The sequence below is a fragment of the Haliotis rubra genome, unplaced genomic scaffold (assembly GCF_003918875.1).
Source record: "Haliotis rubra isolate DU_JTF1 unplaced genomic scaffold, ASM391887v1 Scf947, whole genome shotgun sequence".
Lineage (NCBI taxonomy): Eukaryota > Metazoa > Mollusca > Gastropoda > Lepetellida > Haliotidae > Haliotis > Haliotis rubra.
In genome coordinates this window covers 298,941-318,642 of record NW_025767687.1, presented here as the reverse complement: position 1 = coordinate 318,642, position 19,702 = coordinate 298,941, and the positions used below count along the sequence as shown (strand labels likewise).

Below are 19,702 nucleotides of genomic sequence, written 5' to 3'. Positions count from 1 at the left end.
ACTGCCTTCTTGATCCAGTCGAACATATCACGAACATTTCTGCAGTCAGCTGAACGCTAGATGTCCTCGCACAGCTGCAGACAGTAGTCATTGGCACATCGTCATGCAACCCTCTGTGCGTTGGTCGGTGCAGTTCTTAATGCTGCGAGCGTTTTCTCACTGGGGGATTTCTTGTATGCCAGAAGAGCGTTACGTTACACATGCGTCAGACGAAATTGCACAGGACAAGACTCCAGGAAGACTGCCATCATAGACAGGACATAGCTTACAGGACTCAACGTGAGCATTGTGACCCTCTAAAGAACCAGGCTACCCTCTAGTGGCTCTCTCAGGGAAGGAAACTACACGTTGTTTCAGGAAAGGGAAAGAACCCAATGAACCACGAATACATGGAGTTGGCTTTGCAGTAGAGAATAGTCTTCTACATGTAGCTTCAGTGGAACCCCCAACAGGTGGCACAGAACGTATCCTGTCAATCCGCTTGGCTACTGTTGCAGGATTTGTCAATATCCTCAGTATCTGTGCTCCTACTCTTAGTAGTCCAGAAGACATCAAGGACCTGTTGGCAGGGTACGGAAATTGGAGCCGCTGTTCCATCTTGGCGACTTCAACGCACAGGTTGGATCTGATCACCAGTCGTGGCATCGGTCACCACGGCGTCGGAAAGATGGACGACAATGGACAGAAGTTTCTGGAGCTCTGCTCATACCACTGCCTTTGCGTCCAGTCCAAGCCCCAACACAAAGTGTCCTGGAAACACCCAAGGTCTCATCGCTGGCACTAACTGGATCTCGTGGTCACGAGACGCTCAACTCTGAACACTGTCCTGGAACCGAGAAGCTACCACAGCGCCGACTGCAACATTGATCACGTCCTCGTGTGCAGCAAAGCGATAATACAGCCATGCAAGCTGTACCGCTCCAAAGCAAAAGGTCATCCCCGCATTAACTTTGCAAGAACAGAAGAACCCGATCGCAGACAGGAATTTGTAGCTGCCATCAGAGAGACACTCCAAGACTTGCCAGAACAGGATTCCACAAGCCTTTGGCAAGAGGGAAAGGAAGAACAAGAACTGGTTTGATGCCAACCTTTCTGAAATGGAGCCGGTCATTAAAGCCAAGGCTAACGCTCTTCTGGCCACATGTGATAAGAATCCCTAATATGGCATAAATTTCATCAACATCTGTAACTTTCCATGCAGTTTCTGGCTTTCCTTTATCTCTAGCACTTTTCTTTCCTTCAGCGTTTGTAAATGTAACAATGCCGTTTACGATTTCCCCTGAAATATACAGCTGTAACACATCCACTTCAATTGTCACATGATCTACGTTGACAACTTTCTGCAGTGGCCCTTACAAAATGTTTGTCTGTGCAACACGTCCATGTGGTGGTGGATTTAAAGACTAGATGCTGCCATCTTTGCTTGTTAAAAAGGCTTCTTGATCCAAAGTTTTTTCATCAGACACAGAATCTTCACTGTCAGAAGACGTTGATTCAAGACCAGAATACACAGTAACTAATGGAACGACTGTCTATAGAAATTTGCATATGAGCATCATCCTCTTGTAGATGTGCTAAAAACAAGCAAAAGTACCGCTTTTCCTCGCCTGACGCTTCACAGTGACTGCCTTAGAGTATATGTTGTCATACCCACATGGACACGTTTATAGCTAAATTGATATGCGGATGGGGTATGATTGGGCCTTTGAGGCCCATGGTAACAGTTAGTGAATGTAGATTTCAAATTAATAATTTGTATTTATTTTTTATAAAGCTGAGGTTTGACACGTAAAAACAGGGATAGAGACGTTTTTGAGAAAAAAGCTCTGGAACCGTGTATGTTACCTGCTCTACTGGAGGGTTTACAGTAGCAGACACTCATTATACATTGTCACAGAATACATCAACAATTAAATGTACACATACACGCGATGCGTGTTAAGTATTATACACAAATGTTTAAAACAGTCTTCAATTGAATAATAGAAAAATTCAATTTAATAAATAAACTTGAAATTTAACGATCAAATACAGCATACAATAGTGAAAATGGTTAATTTCTCCGAAAGATACTATTACTTCAGCCAAAATCATCTGTATACATGCATCATAATAGCTCATCACTCTTGCGAATATATAATTACTTGTTTTTTTCCATCTATATTGCATTTTATTTTTCTGAGAGACTAATCATTAGCATAGTTCATATCCTGAACTGTATGCTCTCATTAATCTGTCTGTGGCGAAAACATTGAAGAACAAGCTACTAGACAGAATAAATTTGGTGGCTATATTTCACCTCTGCAAACTAACTGTTTCTAACTGGTTTAATCACTAACAATACGTGCAATTATAGAAAAAAATTTGCCTATCATTCATAATTAAGATGAATGTTCATTTTCCCATAAAAGTAGGCGGATGAGTGTTTTACGCCAGAGTAAGCCAAAGACAATGTACGTTTTGATGAACTCATGACTGTACTATTTGTTAAACATACCAGAGAGACGTGTGTCAACCAAGTCAGCGAGCCTGACCACCCGACCCCGTTAGTCCCCTCTCACAACAAGCATGGGTTGATGAAGACCAATTATAACCCGGATGTATACGGGTTTTGACGTTGTGACACTGCTGGGGTTTAAAGCAATTTTTAACAGAAGTAGCAAAGCAGAGAGTGAATATTCAGGATTGACATATTGTGGGTCACTTTGAACGGACATGATGTGATAAATGCCTATGACCTACATCACTTTAGGCTTTCGGTCGTACCCTTTCAAGGACTAAAGCCAAGCATACCAAACCCCTCATTCGGGAAATCAAGTGTAATTAAGGACAGAAATAGAAAAATTACAGGTTATATCACTGACAATTGACAGAACAAATGATTAAGAACGAGTCTAATTTCTTTACAACCACACTAATTTAGGGAAATCAAAGGTTATTACTGACAGCTATTAGAAGAATTACAAGTTTTATTACAGAAAATGGACAAGGAACGAATGATTAAGAACGATTATAATTTCTTTATCAACACCAAAATCATATTCAGCCAAGAGACGTATATCGTTCAATGAACACTAGTGAAAGGCGAATATCATGTGAGTTCTAACCAATGGCTGAATGCAAAAACTTGTTCAGTCGAAACAGAGAGTTCACATTAACATTCAGAGAGCTCACATTAACATATATAAGGACGTATGGACTATATATAACAACCTACCTTAGCAGCAGGAGCGTAGCAAGCACAGAGATTGGGAAGGTAGGTACTTGGGTCCTTAGCAGTAGGAGCGTAGCAAGCACAGAGACTGGGAAGGTAGGTACTTGGGTCCTTAGCAGTAGGAGAGTAGCAGAAAGCACAAGGATTGGACAGGTACATACCTTGGTTTGTACTTGGTTCGTTAACAGTGGGAACGTAGCAAGCACAAGGGTTGGACAGGTACATAGCTTGGTTTGTACTTGGTTCGTTAACAGTGGGAACGTAGCGAGCACAAGGGTTGGGCAGGTACATACCTTGGTTTGTACTTGGTTCGTTTACAGTGGGAGAGTAGCAGAAAGCACAAGGATTGGACAGGTACATAGCTTGGTTTGTACTTGGTTCGTTAACAGTGGGAGAGTAGCAGAAAGCACAAGGATTGGACAGGTACATAGCTTGGTTTGTACTTGGTTCGTTAACAGTGGGAGAGTAGCAGAAAGCACAAGGATTGGACAGGTACATAGCTTGGTTTGTACTTGGTTCGTTAACAGTGGGAGAGTAGCAGAAAGCACAAGGATTGGACAGGTACATAGCTTGGTTTGTACTTGGTTCGTTAACAGTGGGAGAGTAGCAGAAAGCACAAGGATTGGACAGGTACATAGCTTGGTTTGTACTTGGTTCGTTAACAGTGGGAGAGTAGCAGAAAGCACAAGGATTGGACAGGTACATAGCTTGGTTTGTACTTGGTTCGTTAACAGTGGGAACGTAGCAAGCACAAGGGTTGGACAGGTACATAGCTTGGTTTGTACTTGGTTCGTTAACAGTGGGAGAGTAGCAGAAAGCACAAGGATTGGACAGGTACATAGCTTGGTTTGTACTTGGTTCGTTTACAGTGGGAACGTAGCAAGCACAAGGGTTGTGCAGGTGTGTATTTGGTCCGTTAACAGTAGGACCGTAGAAAGCACAAGGATTGGGCAGGGTCGTAACTGGTTCGTTAGCAGTAGGACCGTAGAAAGCACAAGGATTGGGCAGGGTTGTACCTGGTTCGTTAGCAGTAGGACCGTAGAAAGCACAAGGATTGGGCATGGTTGTACCTGGTTCGTTAGCAGGAGGACCGTAGAAAGCACAAGGATTGGGAAGGGTTGTAACTGGTTCGTTAGGAGTAGGAGCGTAGAAAGCACAAGGATTGGGAAGGGCAGTAAGTGGTTCGTTAGCAGGAGGACAGTAGAAAGCACACGTATTAGGCAGGGTTGTAACTGGTTCGTTAGGAGTATGACCGTAGAAAGCACGAGGATTGGGCAGGGTTGTAACTGGTTCGTTAGCAGGAGGACCGTACAAAGTTCAAAGATTGGGCAGGTGTATATTTGGTTCGTTAGCAGTGGCGCCGTATCAGCAAGGACAAGGATTGGGTAGGTATGTACTTGGTTCGTTAGCAGTAGGACCGTACAAAGTTCAAAGATTGGGCAGGTGTATATTTGGTTCGTTAGCAGTGGCGCCGTATCAGCAAGGACAAGGATTGGGCAGGTATGTACTTGGTTCGTTAGCAGTAGGACCGTAGAAAGCACAAGGATTGAGCAGGGTTGTACCTGGTTCGTTAGCAGTGGGAGCGTAGAAAGCACGAGGATTCGGCAGGTAGGTACTTGGTTCGTTACGAGTAGGACCGTAGAAAGCACAGAGATTGGACAGGTATGTACTTGGTTCGTTATTAGTAGGAGCGTAGAAAGCACAATGATCGGGCACGTATGTACTTGGTTGACTAACAGTAGGACTGTAGAAAGTTCAAAGATTGAGCAGGTGTGTATTTGGTTGGAGAGTTCAAAGCACACGGATTGGGCAGGTATGTACTTGGTTCGTTAGCAGTGGGAACGTAGCAGCAAGCACAAGGATCGGGCAGGTATGTACTACTACTACTACTACTACTACTACTACTACTACTACTACTACTACAGTTACATCTCACCAGATTGCCTGGAAAGAGATATAAAGAAGTCCAAAACTTATGCTACCGTCTTCGCCATGCCCGTGGCTTTGACTCCGAAGTCCATCCATAGTACGACCTTGAACATGTCCAGGGCGCCATGGAAAATGATGCTGTCAAACTTATGTGCAATAGGCCTATATACAGCCTCAGAAGATTTCTAGCCAACAAACCTGATCTTATCCTTTTTCATAAAGCCAATGAATTTATTTATATCATTGAATTTTCTGTCCCTTTTCACGGCAACGTGACTGGCAAGATTCAGGAAAAGCATGCTAAATATGTTGACATCGCCTTTGAAATGTCTCACTTGCATCCACAGTACACTGTCGTCAGACTCCCCATTGTTCTCGGTGCCCCTGGTTTGGTACCTCCTGATCTCTTGGCGCAGATCAGGAGAGTGCCCGGGTTCTCCACCGGGAGCACAGCCCTTCTGACACTTTGGGTAATGCAGAAGTCCCATTCGCTGTCTGGGCTGCGAGTAGAGGGGGCAAGGGCCCTGAGCTGATTATTGGCCTTACCAGCCTGACTGTGCCAGGGTCACCCGGACCCTCTCTGCTGCATTTTTCATCTTAGTCTGTGAAACATAATGATAATAATAATGGCCCTGAACCCCACACCGCACATAACTCTAAGCGCAAACAAAAACGAGATGAACAATTGTCAGTGATTATTAGACAAATGGGTCTTAGGTCACATTTAAAAGTAGTCAAGGAAGGGTCACATCTAAGGTGAAGGGGAAGAGAGTTCCATAGAACAGCAGGAGAATGTTTGAAGGATCTGGCACCAACTGTCTTCAACTTGTAGGAATTTATCAGCTGAACGAAGGTTTCTGGAAGGTTGATACACTACAGTAAGAGTTAGAAGATATGGAAGGCAGATCTTAGAGGCTGATTGGTAGGCAAGACATATGACTTCAAATTGTATTCTTTCATGGACTTGTAGCCAATGAAGTGATTTCAGTACAATAATAAAACAGCATTTCAACATGCAATGTGCAAGTTATGTATTTTTATTATGAATGCAAAATTTATTAATTTCTTTGAGAATACCTAGGATAACGAGTGAAAAGAAACATCACGTGATTCAAATGAAATAAATAAACACAGCGTGTCATTTACAGCGAAAAGATTTTGTCTTGGGAACTGTCAACACCTCAGGGTCTTGTAACGCTAAGAACTAGCATTATGCTCATATTGTCCATGGCGGGGTATAAGCACTATAGCCCCACGGTTAACACTTCGTGTATGTCGTTGTGTTGCAATAGTTGTGTATATCTGCATTTCAGTTACAGACACAATGCTGGTTAGCCTGTTCTCCACCGTCGTCCTGATTTGCCTTCCTGTCATCACATACGGAAACAGTGAGTGTTTTCACTCCTCTAACTGTCTGATACTTCCTATTATGTTGTTTGCTGTTGTTGTTTAACGAAGCACTTAGCAATATTCATGCTGTAATCGAGTCTGGACCAGACAATACGGTGAACAACAGCATGAGAATAGATCTATGTAACTGTGATGCGATGACGTGTCAGCCAAGTCAGCGAGCCTGACACCCGGTCGCCCTTTACGACAAGCATGGGTTACTGAAGACCAATTCTAACCCAGATCTTCATGGGTCAGTTCCATACATTAGATCATTGTCTTGAGTGAGTGAGTGAGTTGTACCAAAGTGATGATGAAATCAACCATCATCAAAAATTCTCCAAGTGACCAAGAATCTGCATCTAAATCATGTGACCAATAAAATTATGATGTGTCACAGCACAAGAGGAATAAAATCTAAGGAGTGTATATCTTTGCTAAAACTGCAATATACATTGTGTGAACAAGACCACCAAATGTAGGCAACTTGTCAATGAAAGTTGATCCACCTGTCCTCTTCAATTTTATGTCAGGGAGTTAATTTTTGGATAATATTTGCCTTGAGACAGTTGACAATAGTCTTTTCCTTTGCACAATATGTTTTTCCTTGTTTCTCAAAAACAAAATTTATTGCGCGAACACAATGCCCTAGGAATGACAATATGGCATTTGGCACATTCGGCAAAGGTACAAAAATCGTTATACTTTGGACATTAAACCTAATATCGTGTTTACCTTTTATGCATTCTTAGCCAGTCACTCTGAGAAAACGAAAAATGATAGGACAAAAATACTTTGACGTGGTGTCATTTGCGTTTGTAACAATAATCATGACCCGTGATGATCCGGGTTAGAATTGGTCTTCAGCAACTCGTGCTTGTGAAAGGCGACTAACGGAATCAGGGTCCCGTTCCTCAAAGCTATCGAAGAGCTACGATGATCGTAACTCCCAAACTTTAACATAGACTTACGACTGTCGTAGCGCTACGATCGCTTTGAGGAACGGGGCCCATGGCCTAGATTTTCGAAGCTCTCTTAGCGCTAAGATAGTCGTAAGTGGAATACATTAACATTAACTTACGACTATCTTAGCGCTAAGAGAGCTTCGAAAATCTAGGCCCTGGTGGCCAGGCTCACTGCTAGGGTTGATGCATGCCATTGTATCCCATTTCCGTAGATCGATGGGGGCTCGCAGATACGTATGTGGATACGCTGGTTACGATATGCAACGTATCTCGATACGCCAAAATTCCAAAATAAAGGCCAAACACTGAAACACAAAAGCTTACGCAAACACGAATGTAAAATATCTTAAACCTATCCCAAACAAAAAGTTTCTGGTGTCCCCCGCTATGATATTGCTGCAATATTGCTTAAAGCGGCGTAAAACCCAACTCACTCACTCTTACTTTAACGGGATAATAAACTGACGCACAAAAGAAAGAACACGCCTGGCTAGCTATTCTATTATAGCCCTACGAACGTCGTAAGCCAATTCTTAACACATTGCCTGCGATCAAAGTTAAGAATTCTTAGACGAACGTTTCGAAAATAAGGGCCCAAGTGTTTGGCTTTTTTCGCAATACGTACTCAAAGTTTGGGAATTGAAGTCACAAAACCCTTTTCAAACTATTTACGTTGTATGAGGAAACTATTTCCAAAACTCCAGATGTGTAGTTTCTTTTGTACGTCAGTTTATTATCCCTTGTAAGACCAACGCTTCTATTGACGAATTTCGTTCCAGGATCTTCACAAGCGGGTGCCGCGGGTACTGATGGAGAGGTGAGTGAAAACGTGTTTACACCTGAATGCTATTCCGATCAAAGTAATGTCTTTTTGTGAGCACCAGTAAAGGTTTAAAATGTCATTGATGGCATGATCTGCTGGATTGGACCTTATCATATGGCAAAGGTGAAGATCCGGGTTTGAATCGGTCTTCAGCAAGGCTGTGTATTGGCAAATAAATTGTATTGCGATATATTGCGAATCAGGTACCCGTATTGCGATATATTGTGAACGTAAGTGGTTGACAGTGAGTGGCACTAAGTGTGTACATCAATCCTATCTTCTACACTATAAGTTCCTTAACATATATGTTATGGTTCTGACAACAGCAATCTCAATATTAGGTTCCAGTCATGGATTCTAGTTTCTTTTTTAAAGAATTTATTTAGGAGATAAACCTAGTGTGTTTGAAAATCAGAGACATGCTTTACTGAATTGATGGCGACTAAATTTCAATTGGAACCGAACGCGTAGCGTGAGGTTTCAATTGAAATTTAATCGCCATCAATTCAGTAAAGCATGTCTGTGTTTGAAAATCAGAGACATGCTTTACTGAAATATTTAGTCGCCATCAATTCAGTAAAGCATGTCTCTGATTTTCAAACAAACTAGGGTTATCTCCATTCTACCATGACCCATTTAAAATCGAACTTCCTCGCTCTGCGGAAGACACTGCGTAATCCGGCATGGGACGAGAGGCGAATTGAACTCGTCTGTGAAGGGAGCGGTAGATGCTGTTCGTATTTTTTTAACATTACAACATAACAATATTCTGTCCAAAGAAATCAAACTACTGTTTATTCAATGCAATTAGGTAATACCCGAGCAATACCAACTCCACACGACTAAAACCAGCCTATTGTTTTGTGTGCCGTGAAACTGTACCCCCCTGGCCACACTATAATGGAATCGTCTGACCTACTTATTTTCTTGGCAGTAGACAGTTACGTAACAGTTTGAAATGGCGGACGAGCCAGTGTTGTTTACATTTTGCGAAAGGTTGAAATTTGAAGTGACAGTGGACAAATACTTGACTGACTGTTGAATCTGAACCCTGCAGAATCGAAGAATAGATCCTTTCTTGATCAACCTACGACCTGTAACTCATCAAAGACTGTTGATTTTTATGACCGGCCGATCATGATTTCACGTACCGCCTCCACCCTGGCATGCGACAAAAAGTGACAGTACTGCTGCTAAGCCCCGCCCACTTCGTTTTGACGTTAGGGGGACAACCACTGGCAAGTCACAATGGCGTCACTGCCTGCGAAACGTTACGTGATTGCGAACGTTGTTGATGAATTCTGCTTGTGATACTTTGGTATCCGCCGTTTGTGAATGTTATTTAAAGAGGCAAGTTATACGTATGTGATTTTTGATATATTTTAGCTGGCAGATTACAACTGGCGAGTGAAAATGAGTTACATGCCCGATGAAAAAGCGTCTCGACTAGCTGCTGAGACTGTAGGAAGCGTAATTTCTTTCGAATCAATTAATCTATCTGGCAATTCACCTCCGTCACAGATATTAGCAGGGGAAGGATAACTGAATTTTGTTGTTTGGGTTTATAATTTTTTAAAACTCGTGAACACAACCACATGTTCATGTTGCAGATCTTTCGGTATCTATAAATGGATTATCAACACTGCGCGTGGCGCTGTTCAAATTTAGTTCAATAATCTGAAGGCATGGGTTTCTATCTTTTAATGAATTAAGAGAATGGTAAATAAAAAGCAGAAAATATTTCCCGTCTACTACTTCATGCACCTTATTTGTCTGTACAATTAATGTAAACAAATCAATCACAGCATAACCTATTTGATCTAATTTGGAAATCTGGAAAAGGTAATTGGGCTTGTAAACAATATGTTTCCATGGAGGTATCTGGACATACCCAGAAGCAAATATTCAACAGCTGATCTGCAGCAACTCTCAGTAAAGTTTCTCTCTTCAAAATCTGTACACCATGATAAAATGACACTGAATATAAGGAAATCATTTTTTTAATCATCATTTCCATTTAATTTTTCTATATGTACTTTGTTGTGGAATCCTAACTTACATACAAACTTCCACAATACTTGACTTCATGAACTGCCAGCGTTTATGTGCAGGTATGTCACAGCACCAGAACACAAACAAGATCCAAGATACAGTCTGCACCTGTACACTAGCTGACCCATCTTCCAGAAATAGGAAACATGTGATGCAAAATTTTGGAACAGAGAATCCACAGTTATCCGAACAATTAACTAGCATTGAAATAGAATGGTACACAAAATACAAATGTAGATCTATTGTTTTCATCAGAGATGTTTAACTGCTAACTACTAGTGTAAATAAGGTTGCAAAGAATATATCCTATGTTCAAAGCCTTCTGTCAATACAATTACATATTGACATTATTTGCTTCTTAATTAAACAATGATAATCTTTGATTTATTAGATCCGAGATTATATCCCTAGAGGACATAACACTGATTTTGATCTATTTCCTTTTCTGAGATACTTACTGGTGTCATAAAAATTATAGTAAAGTTGATTCAAAATTTGGTAAAAGTCATAACAAAGGTTTAGGAAAACAGACATGAAAATGTCCTGAAGCGTTCACCTCCTACAAACCAGTGTGCAATTTAATATGAAGCTCATTTTGCAAATAATCATCGACAAACCTTGAACAATTTGTCCAAATCCACCATCTTAATAAACACTAGCTTTGGCTCAGTCTTCAAATATTAGTAACCTCCTAAAAAACTTATGATTTATCAGAAGAATTACATCAAATATGGGTTATATATATGTTTCAATCTTTATTCCGTTACATGAAAAGCCACCTGAGATTTTTGTAAATTATTCTGTTCCAGGACTGGATAATGACTGACCAGGGTTTGATCAAAACGTAGCCTTTGCTTTTTCAAATTTTCTGGATGTTGAAATAACTTTAATGAGTTATGATACTAGCAATCACTTTCAGAATTATCTTATTAGTAAATGTAGTATTTAAAAAAAACATCTAAAAGCAGGAGCCAAGTAAATACTAAGTGATTGTCCTGCCATGATATGTATGGTGTTTGTTTGCCTAGTTCTGCCTTAAAATCTAAAAAAATCTGATATGTCAATCAATTAAATAATTATTGATTATTGATTATTGATTAGATTATTATTAATTTTATTACCCGTCCACGTTTACAAAAAAAGCAAGATTCTTAAAACATACCTTGATATCATTTCCAGTGAATTAATCAAAATTACAGTTGTAATATTACTCCTAAAATGTACCATTATATGTGAATAATTTATGTGGCAACAAAACTTCAAATACTGCAGTAATGTACTCATAATTAAGATATACACTTTATTTCACTCCGTCCAATACTCCAGAAAGTCACTATTCTTCTCACATAGTTTTCGTATTCAATCAACATGGAGGAAGGTAATTCAGTTCAAAGTCCCATGCAACTCTTTATAAAAATCTGAAATATTTAAAGCATGGTTTATAGGCACTCATATGAGCTAATTTTGATACTTGGATATTGCATGATAGGCAACTGCTGACACTGACAATATTTCCGTTTGAATAAAAAAATATTACTCCTCGAATATTTTGCTCTGTTAACAAAGATACTGTAGGCCTTCAGATTGTGCTCATGAAACTTAAAACATCCTAAAATGTGTGACAAATTTAAGAATATCTAAGAGCGAAGGGGACAATATCCGCCACATGGTTCTTTCCATGTAACAAGTTTTGCTATTTCGGTTTGACCCTAACCGAAATAAAGATTTGTTTACATTGTGTTGTCGGCTTTCTCGCCTGTCTCATTTGAGGTTTATGGCGTAGAACCAACTCAATGCCTAGTAGTGACTAAAAAACGTTAAGTAAAACAATTTTGTAGTTACAAAGAATTGTCCGTGTTTATAACACTTGCAAAGTCTTAAAGCTGCTATTTGTTGTCATCAATTGGTAATGATTTTTGCACATGTGCAAAAAGTGTGAAATTCGTGCAAATTCTCATCAGCAGGCAGACGTAGGTTTCCTGAACGATGGTGCAGACATTTAACTGATCGTTAGGCCTATTGCGTTTCTTGATCCGCCTCCATTTTTGTTGTCTTGACCGTAATGGTTTTGTTAAGGTACACATCAAATCGCAGCAATATGTAATAAATATAGCGAGTGTAAGTGGCATAATTCGAAGCACATCGCTTCGGAGGCATCGTTTGACCCCGGAAATAAGTCTGACAAATCCACACTGCACGCCCGGCCTGCTGATTGGCCAAAATTGACGCATGCGCCAGTTTTGATTGACAGATTGGATCGGTCTATTGTACATGCGACTATAGCTTGTGATTCCTTGGAACTTTGTTTTCATCGTTTGGGACTGGGCTGTGTCCAAGCGTTTTTCAAAGTAGATGAACATAACAGTGACAACCTTGCGGGGAAACTGGCAGAGAGCAGAATTATTTTGTGAACGATGCAACGGGATATGATGGAGTATGACTATGAGTGGCATAAATGTGGTGTTTCGCCAGACCGTTAGATCTATCTTGCAAATTTCCCATTCTAAACGGAATTAAATATACCATTTACCAGGTAGGTAAATGTTTACTAATGTTTTGCTGCATATTTTGTATAAATAGGGATGTATTTTTACAAGGCTTTCTGATTTATATGTTAGATATTGTTTTGTTTATGTTTGGGGCTGTGTATTGTAATTGAGTTTGAATATTTTTATAATAGAAGGTAATATGATAGTGAGGTTCCCTCATAATTTTTTGGGGGAAATCATATAACTGTATTTTTCGAGTTTAAATAAATGTTTTATCAGCATTTCCATCACGTCTGTTGTGTTGATATTAGTCATGTTGGTGGTCAAGCTGAAGTAGTGCGGCAGTGTTCTATACGTGCGCAGTGAAGCGCAATGAAATCAAACGCATTTTTAATCCACAAATTTCCAATTGCCTGTGTGGAAAATTCGAAAGTCAGCGTCAAAATCCATGGAGTTGTTGTTATGATCCGCCATCATTGTGGTCAAACGGAAGTAGTTCTCACAATAAGATTTGTTAATGCGCGGTGAAGCGGCCTTACAATCAGATGAGCGTCAATCCACAATTGATGCCTTCTGATTTTTCTGAACAACCAATCAGAATCTAGTATTTTCTTGATTCATGGTAGAATGTATTACAGTATACCGTTTTGTTATTGAATAACGAAGGAAAATATTTGTTGTGAATGACAGTAAGTGTAGATTTTAATTCAAACCATAAGATAATAACAAAAACTTCATATACGTTCTTTACCCAATATACCGGTTCTTAGAAAAAAATATTGCTATACCTATCGTTTGAAAGCGTATGGCGATATACCGGTAAACCGGTAATACCGCGCAGTCCTAGTATTCAGCAACCCATGCTGTCGTATCTCAGTTGCGTTGATCAATCACTGGATTGTCTGGTCCAGATTAGATCATTTACAGACCGCCGCCACATAGCTGGAAAATTGCTGAATGTGGCGTTTGGAGTGAGTGAGTTTAGTTTTACGCCGCACTCAGCAATATTCCAGCTATATGGTGGCGGTCTGTAAATAATCGAGTCTGGACCAGACAATCCAGTGATCAACAGCATGAGCATCGACCTGCGCAATTGGGAACCGATGACATGTGTCAACCAAGTCAGCGAAACTGACCACCCGATCCAGTCTTACGACAAGCATAGTCGCCTTTTATGGCAAGCACATGGGTTGCTGAAGACCTATTCTATCCCGGATCTTCACGGGTCTGTGGCGTTTGGAAACACGAAAAAGAAAGACAATCACGGACAGCCAAATAATCCTAGAAGTTATCAAGTGTTCTCACCATGAGCCTCATTCCCTATCTCATCTATATTCAAAATAATATTATTGTAATTTTGACAATAATGAATAGAAAATTGTTGCAATAAATATATATTTGTAAGCTATGTACCAGTAAGTGGGACAGACCCAAACAAGCTTATTTTGTGTTCACTGCTATTACTTTATATTCTACACATTTATAAATACGTCTCTGTACATTTTTTGTATAAGTATCTGCACAGTTCTAAATTGATCCATTAATTTTGCAGTAAACGACATCTTATATATTCATAATAACATGTATTCTATTAGCCATGTCATCTGTATCTATTGACCACCACATGTATTGCGTCGTCATAGCATTGTGACGTCACGGCCAGAGTTAACAGTTACTGTTCAGTTTTACCTGCTGATGGGGCCAGAACAAGCCCTGAAACGTTGTACTCAAGAATAAAAAGAAGATGTAACCCAGAAAAAATCTCTATGTTAAGCTTATTTTGGATAATCCTGTCCCCCCGTGTCGTAGAATATTTTAATTTCAAAACACCCTCCCATGTCCCATGCGTTGCACTTAGATTTCCATAACTATTCGAATTTACCCATTCATGTTTTATGATAGGAATAAGAGGACGAATATCATGTCAAGTTCGTTAACGAGCCTGCTTATTTTTTTCTTTTCCATTTGTTTTCAGGCCCAAACCGAACATGGTGGTCGCACATCTGAAAATCAGTACGTATGATGTGACAAAGGACATATACTATTCCCAAAAAGAAACGCATAACCCAGAAATCTGTTGCGAAAATGTTGTATTTTTAAACATGTATAACTCGTCCACAAATAGAGTTTAGTACATGAATTTTTATATCGGTTTAGAAGAAGATAATCTCCATTCTTTCAATGGCGATGTTCCGTGTCGCAGCGTCAAGACGTGGCGTAGTGATTTGACCTTGAAACGTCTTCATAACGAATGTCGATTTCCGAAAGTAATCTGGAGTTTTATAGCCAGACAGTGCATGCTCTTTGCTGCACAATTTCAACTGGAAGATGCTTTCTGTTGCGTTGTGGCGATGCCTTTTTAATCCTTGTAAGAAATCTCATCAAAATCAACATTATCAGGTAAAGTCGATTTTTAACTTGTACAATTCTGTAAAATCATGTTATCAATACTTTTGTTACATATTTTCACGATTGTTTAAACACAATAGGCAATTAATAGATTTTAAAAAATACAAAATGCCAATGCGATTCTGTTTTGGGATAGTATATTACGATTAGGTGGATACTAAAATTTCAGTTTAGAATATGCTATCGAAGCATCAGTATTTTGTACACTGAACGTGTTGTCAGAACGACTGACTACTGACAACCATTATCTGAATGAACACACACATATATATATATCTATATGTTAATTCTATAGCGCCAATATACAGCTCCTCAAAGGCGCTTTGATTTTCCCTCGATCATTACATGTCAATCCCAAACGGCACATGGTATCATCAATCTCAGCTCCCTGGGAATTATACAGCCATTTAGGCCAACCAAGTTAATGTGGCGTTCCCATCATTACGAGGTACCCATTCACAGCTGGTTTTACTGCACACTGCTGTACCCGCATCTACGTGTTTGCACGTATTCATGTGGCCACCATCTGGTCATATACCAACGGATTCGTGGGTTCTTTTAAGTGACAACACACATAAAGTTGACTCCAAGGTTTTTACATCCGGTCACAGGTGGGCTCGATCCCGACACCTTACGATCGCTGGATGACTAGCCTGGCGCCTTAGCCAGCTCGCCCTCGATGCCCCCCACAAATATATACTAGGTTTAATTTGATTGTTTATTGTTTAACTCCGCACTCAGCAATGCTCCATGTAAAAATGGATTTTCCTGGTGTTGAGGTATTATATTGAAAAAACAAAAATATATTTTAATGTTACACAACAAATATTTACCATTAACTAAATGAAATATGTATCGTAATGTGCACATCGCATTTCAGGTCTGTACAATTGCTAGTGGAACGGCTGGGTCTGCAGCCCCACCCTGAGGGCGGATTCTTCTCAGAGAACTGGCGCAGCGAGAGAAATGTCACGGTGTCCGAACCAGAGTAAGTGAGTGAGGGAGTTTGTTTGCTGTTTGTTGTTAACGTCGCGCTCTATAATCCAGCTTTACGCGGGGGTTACATCCGAGGTCTCAAGGGATGGCTGCCAAGGGAGCTAACTATCATGTCCTACCTACGATCAAAGCCATTCATCACCACTCACCCCTTTCCGTAATGGTCTAGAAGCCCTGTTAAGGCGCAACATGTCATTTATGGTAATATTTTAACCGATAACGTTATGGTTTAATTCAATAACTCTGGTTTGGATTGGCCGATTTTCATCAAAATAGCAGTTTTGGAATGCTCAGATCATGATTAAAAATTGTGCACAACAATGTATCATTTGTCGCCTCACCAACGACTACGTCGACGATGAAAAATCGACGTCCGGCTTCTGAATGTGTGTAAGTGATAGAGCGGGTCTCCAAACGGGAACATTGGCCGCTCGGTCCCGAGTTGCGTTCTGTCACCTGATTACCATTTTATGTACCATTTCGGCTATTATTTGCCAACCATAATAAAACATGGCTGCCGCCTTCTTCAATTCTACCGCTGACTTTTGTCTTCAGTCTCTTGTACACCATTTTGAACTACCATCCGAGAGCTTCCCCAACTCGTCTGCCACCGTTTATACCAACTTCTGTGCGTGTATGGAATAGCTGATAGTGAATATATGTAACTTGACAATTCCCTCTGTGAGGTACGACTTATGTAATGATCAGTTGATATTTGCGACATACAATGTGTTGTCTATAATAGCATTTGGAATGATCTAATACTATTCATTCATTAACCATTCTGACAGGTATTCCTTAACCATTCTCACAGGTTCACAAATTTGTTGGACCCGTAAAAATCATCATCATCATCATCATCGTCGTCGTCATCATCATCATCATCGTCATCGTAAATATTTCCTCGAATTAGTACTCGTGCAAGAATGGTTTCATCTTGTTTACCTGCTCCGCCTTCAGTTTCAGAGTGGTCCGGTCAGCGAGGACTAATATATACTACCTCCTTGAGGAGCATGACTTCAGTGCCTGGCATAGGCTGAAGGAAGAAGAGATCTTCTACTGGCATGCAGGAGGGAAAGCTCAGGTGAACATGACGATAAAATTCAATTTTTGAATTTAATCAAATATGTATATGTTAGCATCTGCTCATCTGACAGTGTTTGAGGGCTCGCGTTCTCTTATTCCAGAAAATAACCGGAAACCAAATACCACATGACAAAAATGATTTTGTTGTTGAAAACTATTTCATCATTGGTCTTCTAATCTCGGATATTCAATTCTATAGGCAGCTGAACTATGTTCTGTTGTAGGTCCATACCATCGACAAGAGCGGTACTCTGACCACGGTCTACCTGTGTGATGTCTTTCAAGATGATGACTGTGTATATGAAGCAATAATGCCAGACTCAACCTGGATGGCTGTCGAGCCAGTAAAAGGGTCCGGATTTGTACTTATCGGAGATGCTGCTTTTCCAGGTAAACCAGTTTGTTGGATGTCTGTCGCCACATTCCACAGTATTGCAGGTATACGTTGTGGCCTGTAAATATCGTTTGTGGACTAGATAGTACACTGATTTACCATGCAGATCGACCTGTGCAATTGTGATTTGATGACATGTGTCAACCAAGTCAGCGAGCCTGACCACCCGATCCCATTAGTCGCCTCTTACGACAAGCATGGGTTGCTGAAGATCAGTTCTAACACGGATCTCCCTGTGCACACAAAAACGAATATACTAATAAAGCCTAATTGTTATATTTACGGATTGATGGTAACAAAATGTTCCGAATGTGGACAATCGGCTAGGTATAAATAAATTTTTGGAAAAGTAGTTTTGAATAAGGGTTATTTCCACCTCTCCTAAATCAGTCATCCGTCCCTCGGTCGTGCATCCTTTGTTCCTAATTAGTCATCATCAGTTAGTCCTCTTTATCAGTCACAATCACCATTTTCATCAATCATCAATTGTTGATGCAGTGCCTTGTCTTTCAGGCTTGATTATTGCAATGCTCTCTGTGTAAATGTTACAAATCTTCTAAATCAGTCATCCGTCCTTCGGTCGTGCATCCTTTGTTCCTAATTAGTCATCATCAGTTAGTCCTCTTTATCAGTCACAATCACCATTTTCATCAATCATCAGTTGTTGATGCAGTGCCTTGTCTTTCAGACTTGAGTATTGCAATGCTCTCTATGTAACTGTTACAAAAATAGCCATAGCCAAGTCACAGAGAATTCAGAACTAGCTTGATGCATCGCAAATATTCCTAGAACTGAACACATCACTCCTTCCCTTGAAACCATGCACTCATCGTCTGGCTTCCCATCTCTCGAATTATCTTCAAGATCTGTATTATCATCCACGACTGCCTCAAGAATGGTCACTATCCTTCATACCTTAAGGACTTGATCTCCCTGTATTCCCCTAAACGTGCACTTCAATCTGCCAGTGGGGCACTACTTCATCAGCCTCTGTCTACTTCTACGATGTCTGACCCTGCCTTCACAGTTTGCAGTCCCCAGTTAAGGAACTTTGTGACATCTGAACTAAGAAACATCAAATCCAAAGACCTTTTCAAGTCTCTCCTTCAAACCCACCTCATACACTCAGCATTCCACTAGACTTTCAGGATTGTGTGAATATATGTGCATGAATTTGGTTTTACCTTTGTCATAGCGCCATTGAGCACCTGTCAATGGATACTAGGCTCTTTACAAATCAATTGTTATTGTTATCATTATTATTAATCACCATCTTATATTTTTTCTAGGGTTTGACTTCAGGGACTGGGAACTGGGCCGAGCGAGTGACTTGATACGGGACTTCCCTGCACATCGTAATATCATCAAGCGGCTTACCAGGCAGGAATAAGACCACCCATAGATTATGTCTGAAACTAATTAAAAAGTAAAACCTGGTAATTGATTGGTTGATATTTAAGAGATAGACAAGACCAACGCCTTCACAATTTCATAATAAAGTCCAATGCTACATTTGGTGATACAGTTTAGACGTAATGCTACGGCTGGTAACATACTGCTACATTTGGTGACACAGTTTGTTACTTAATGCTACATCTCGTAATAAAATTTAGTCCAAATGCTACATTTGGTGAAGCAGTTTAAATTTAATGCTACATCTTTTAAAACGTTTAGACCAAATGCTTCACCTGCTGACACAGTTTAGTCCAAATGCTTCATCTGGTGACACAGTTTAGTCCAAATGCTACATCTGTTGACACAGTTTAGTCCAAATGCTACATCTGTTGACACAGTTTAGTCCAAATGCTTCATCTGGTGACACAGCTTAGTCCAAATGCTTCATCTGGTGACACAGTTGAGTCCAAATGCTGCATCTGGTGACACAGCTTAGTCCAATTGCTACATCTGGTGACACAGCTTAGTCCAAATGCTGCATCTGGTGACACAGTTTAGTCC

At 40.3% G+C, this 19,702-nt stretch overlaps 1 protein-coding gene across 1 annotated transcript; it reads left to right on the top strand.

Annotated features, from left to right (window-relative positions):
* The first annotated feature begins 6,427 nt into the window (after positions 1 to 6,427).
* LOC124264844 lies at positions 6,428 to 19,370 on the top strand. The gene is made up of 7 exons (XM_046699625.1): positions 6,428 to 6,531; positions 8,277 to 8,314; positions 14,837 to 14,874; positions 16,151 to 16,258; positions 17,227 to 17,350; positions 17,577 to 17,742; positions 19,036 to 19,370. Exons 1-7 carry the CDS (start codon positions 6,468 to 6,470, stop codon positions 19,134 to 19,136), a joined length of 639 nt encoding a protein of 212 aa, XP_046555581.1. The 5' UTR covers positions 6,428 to 6,467; the 3' UTR covers positions 19,137 to 19,370.
* The last annotated feature ends 332 nt before the right edge of the window (positions 19,371 to 19,702 follow it).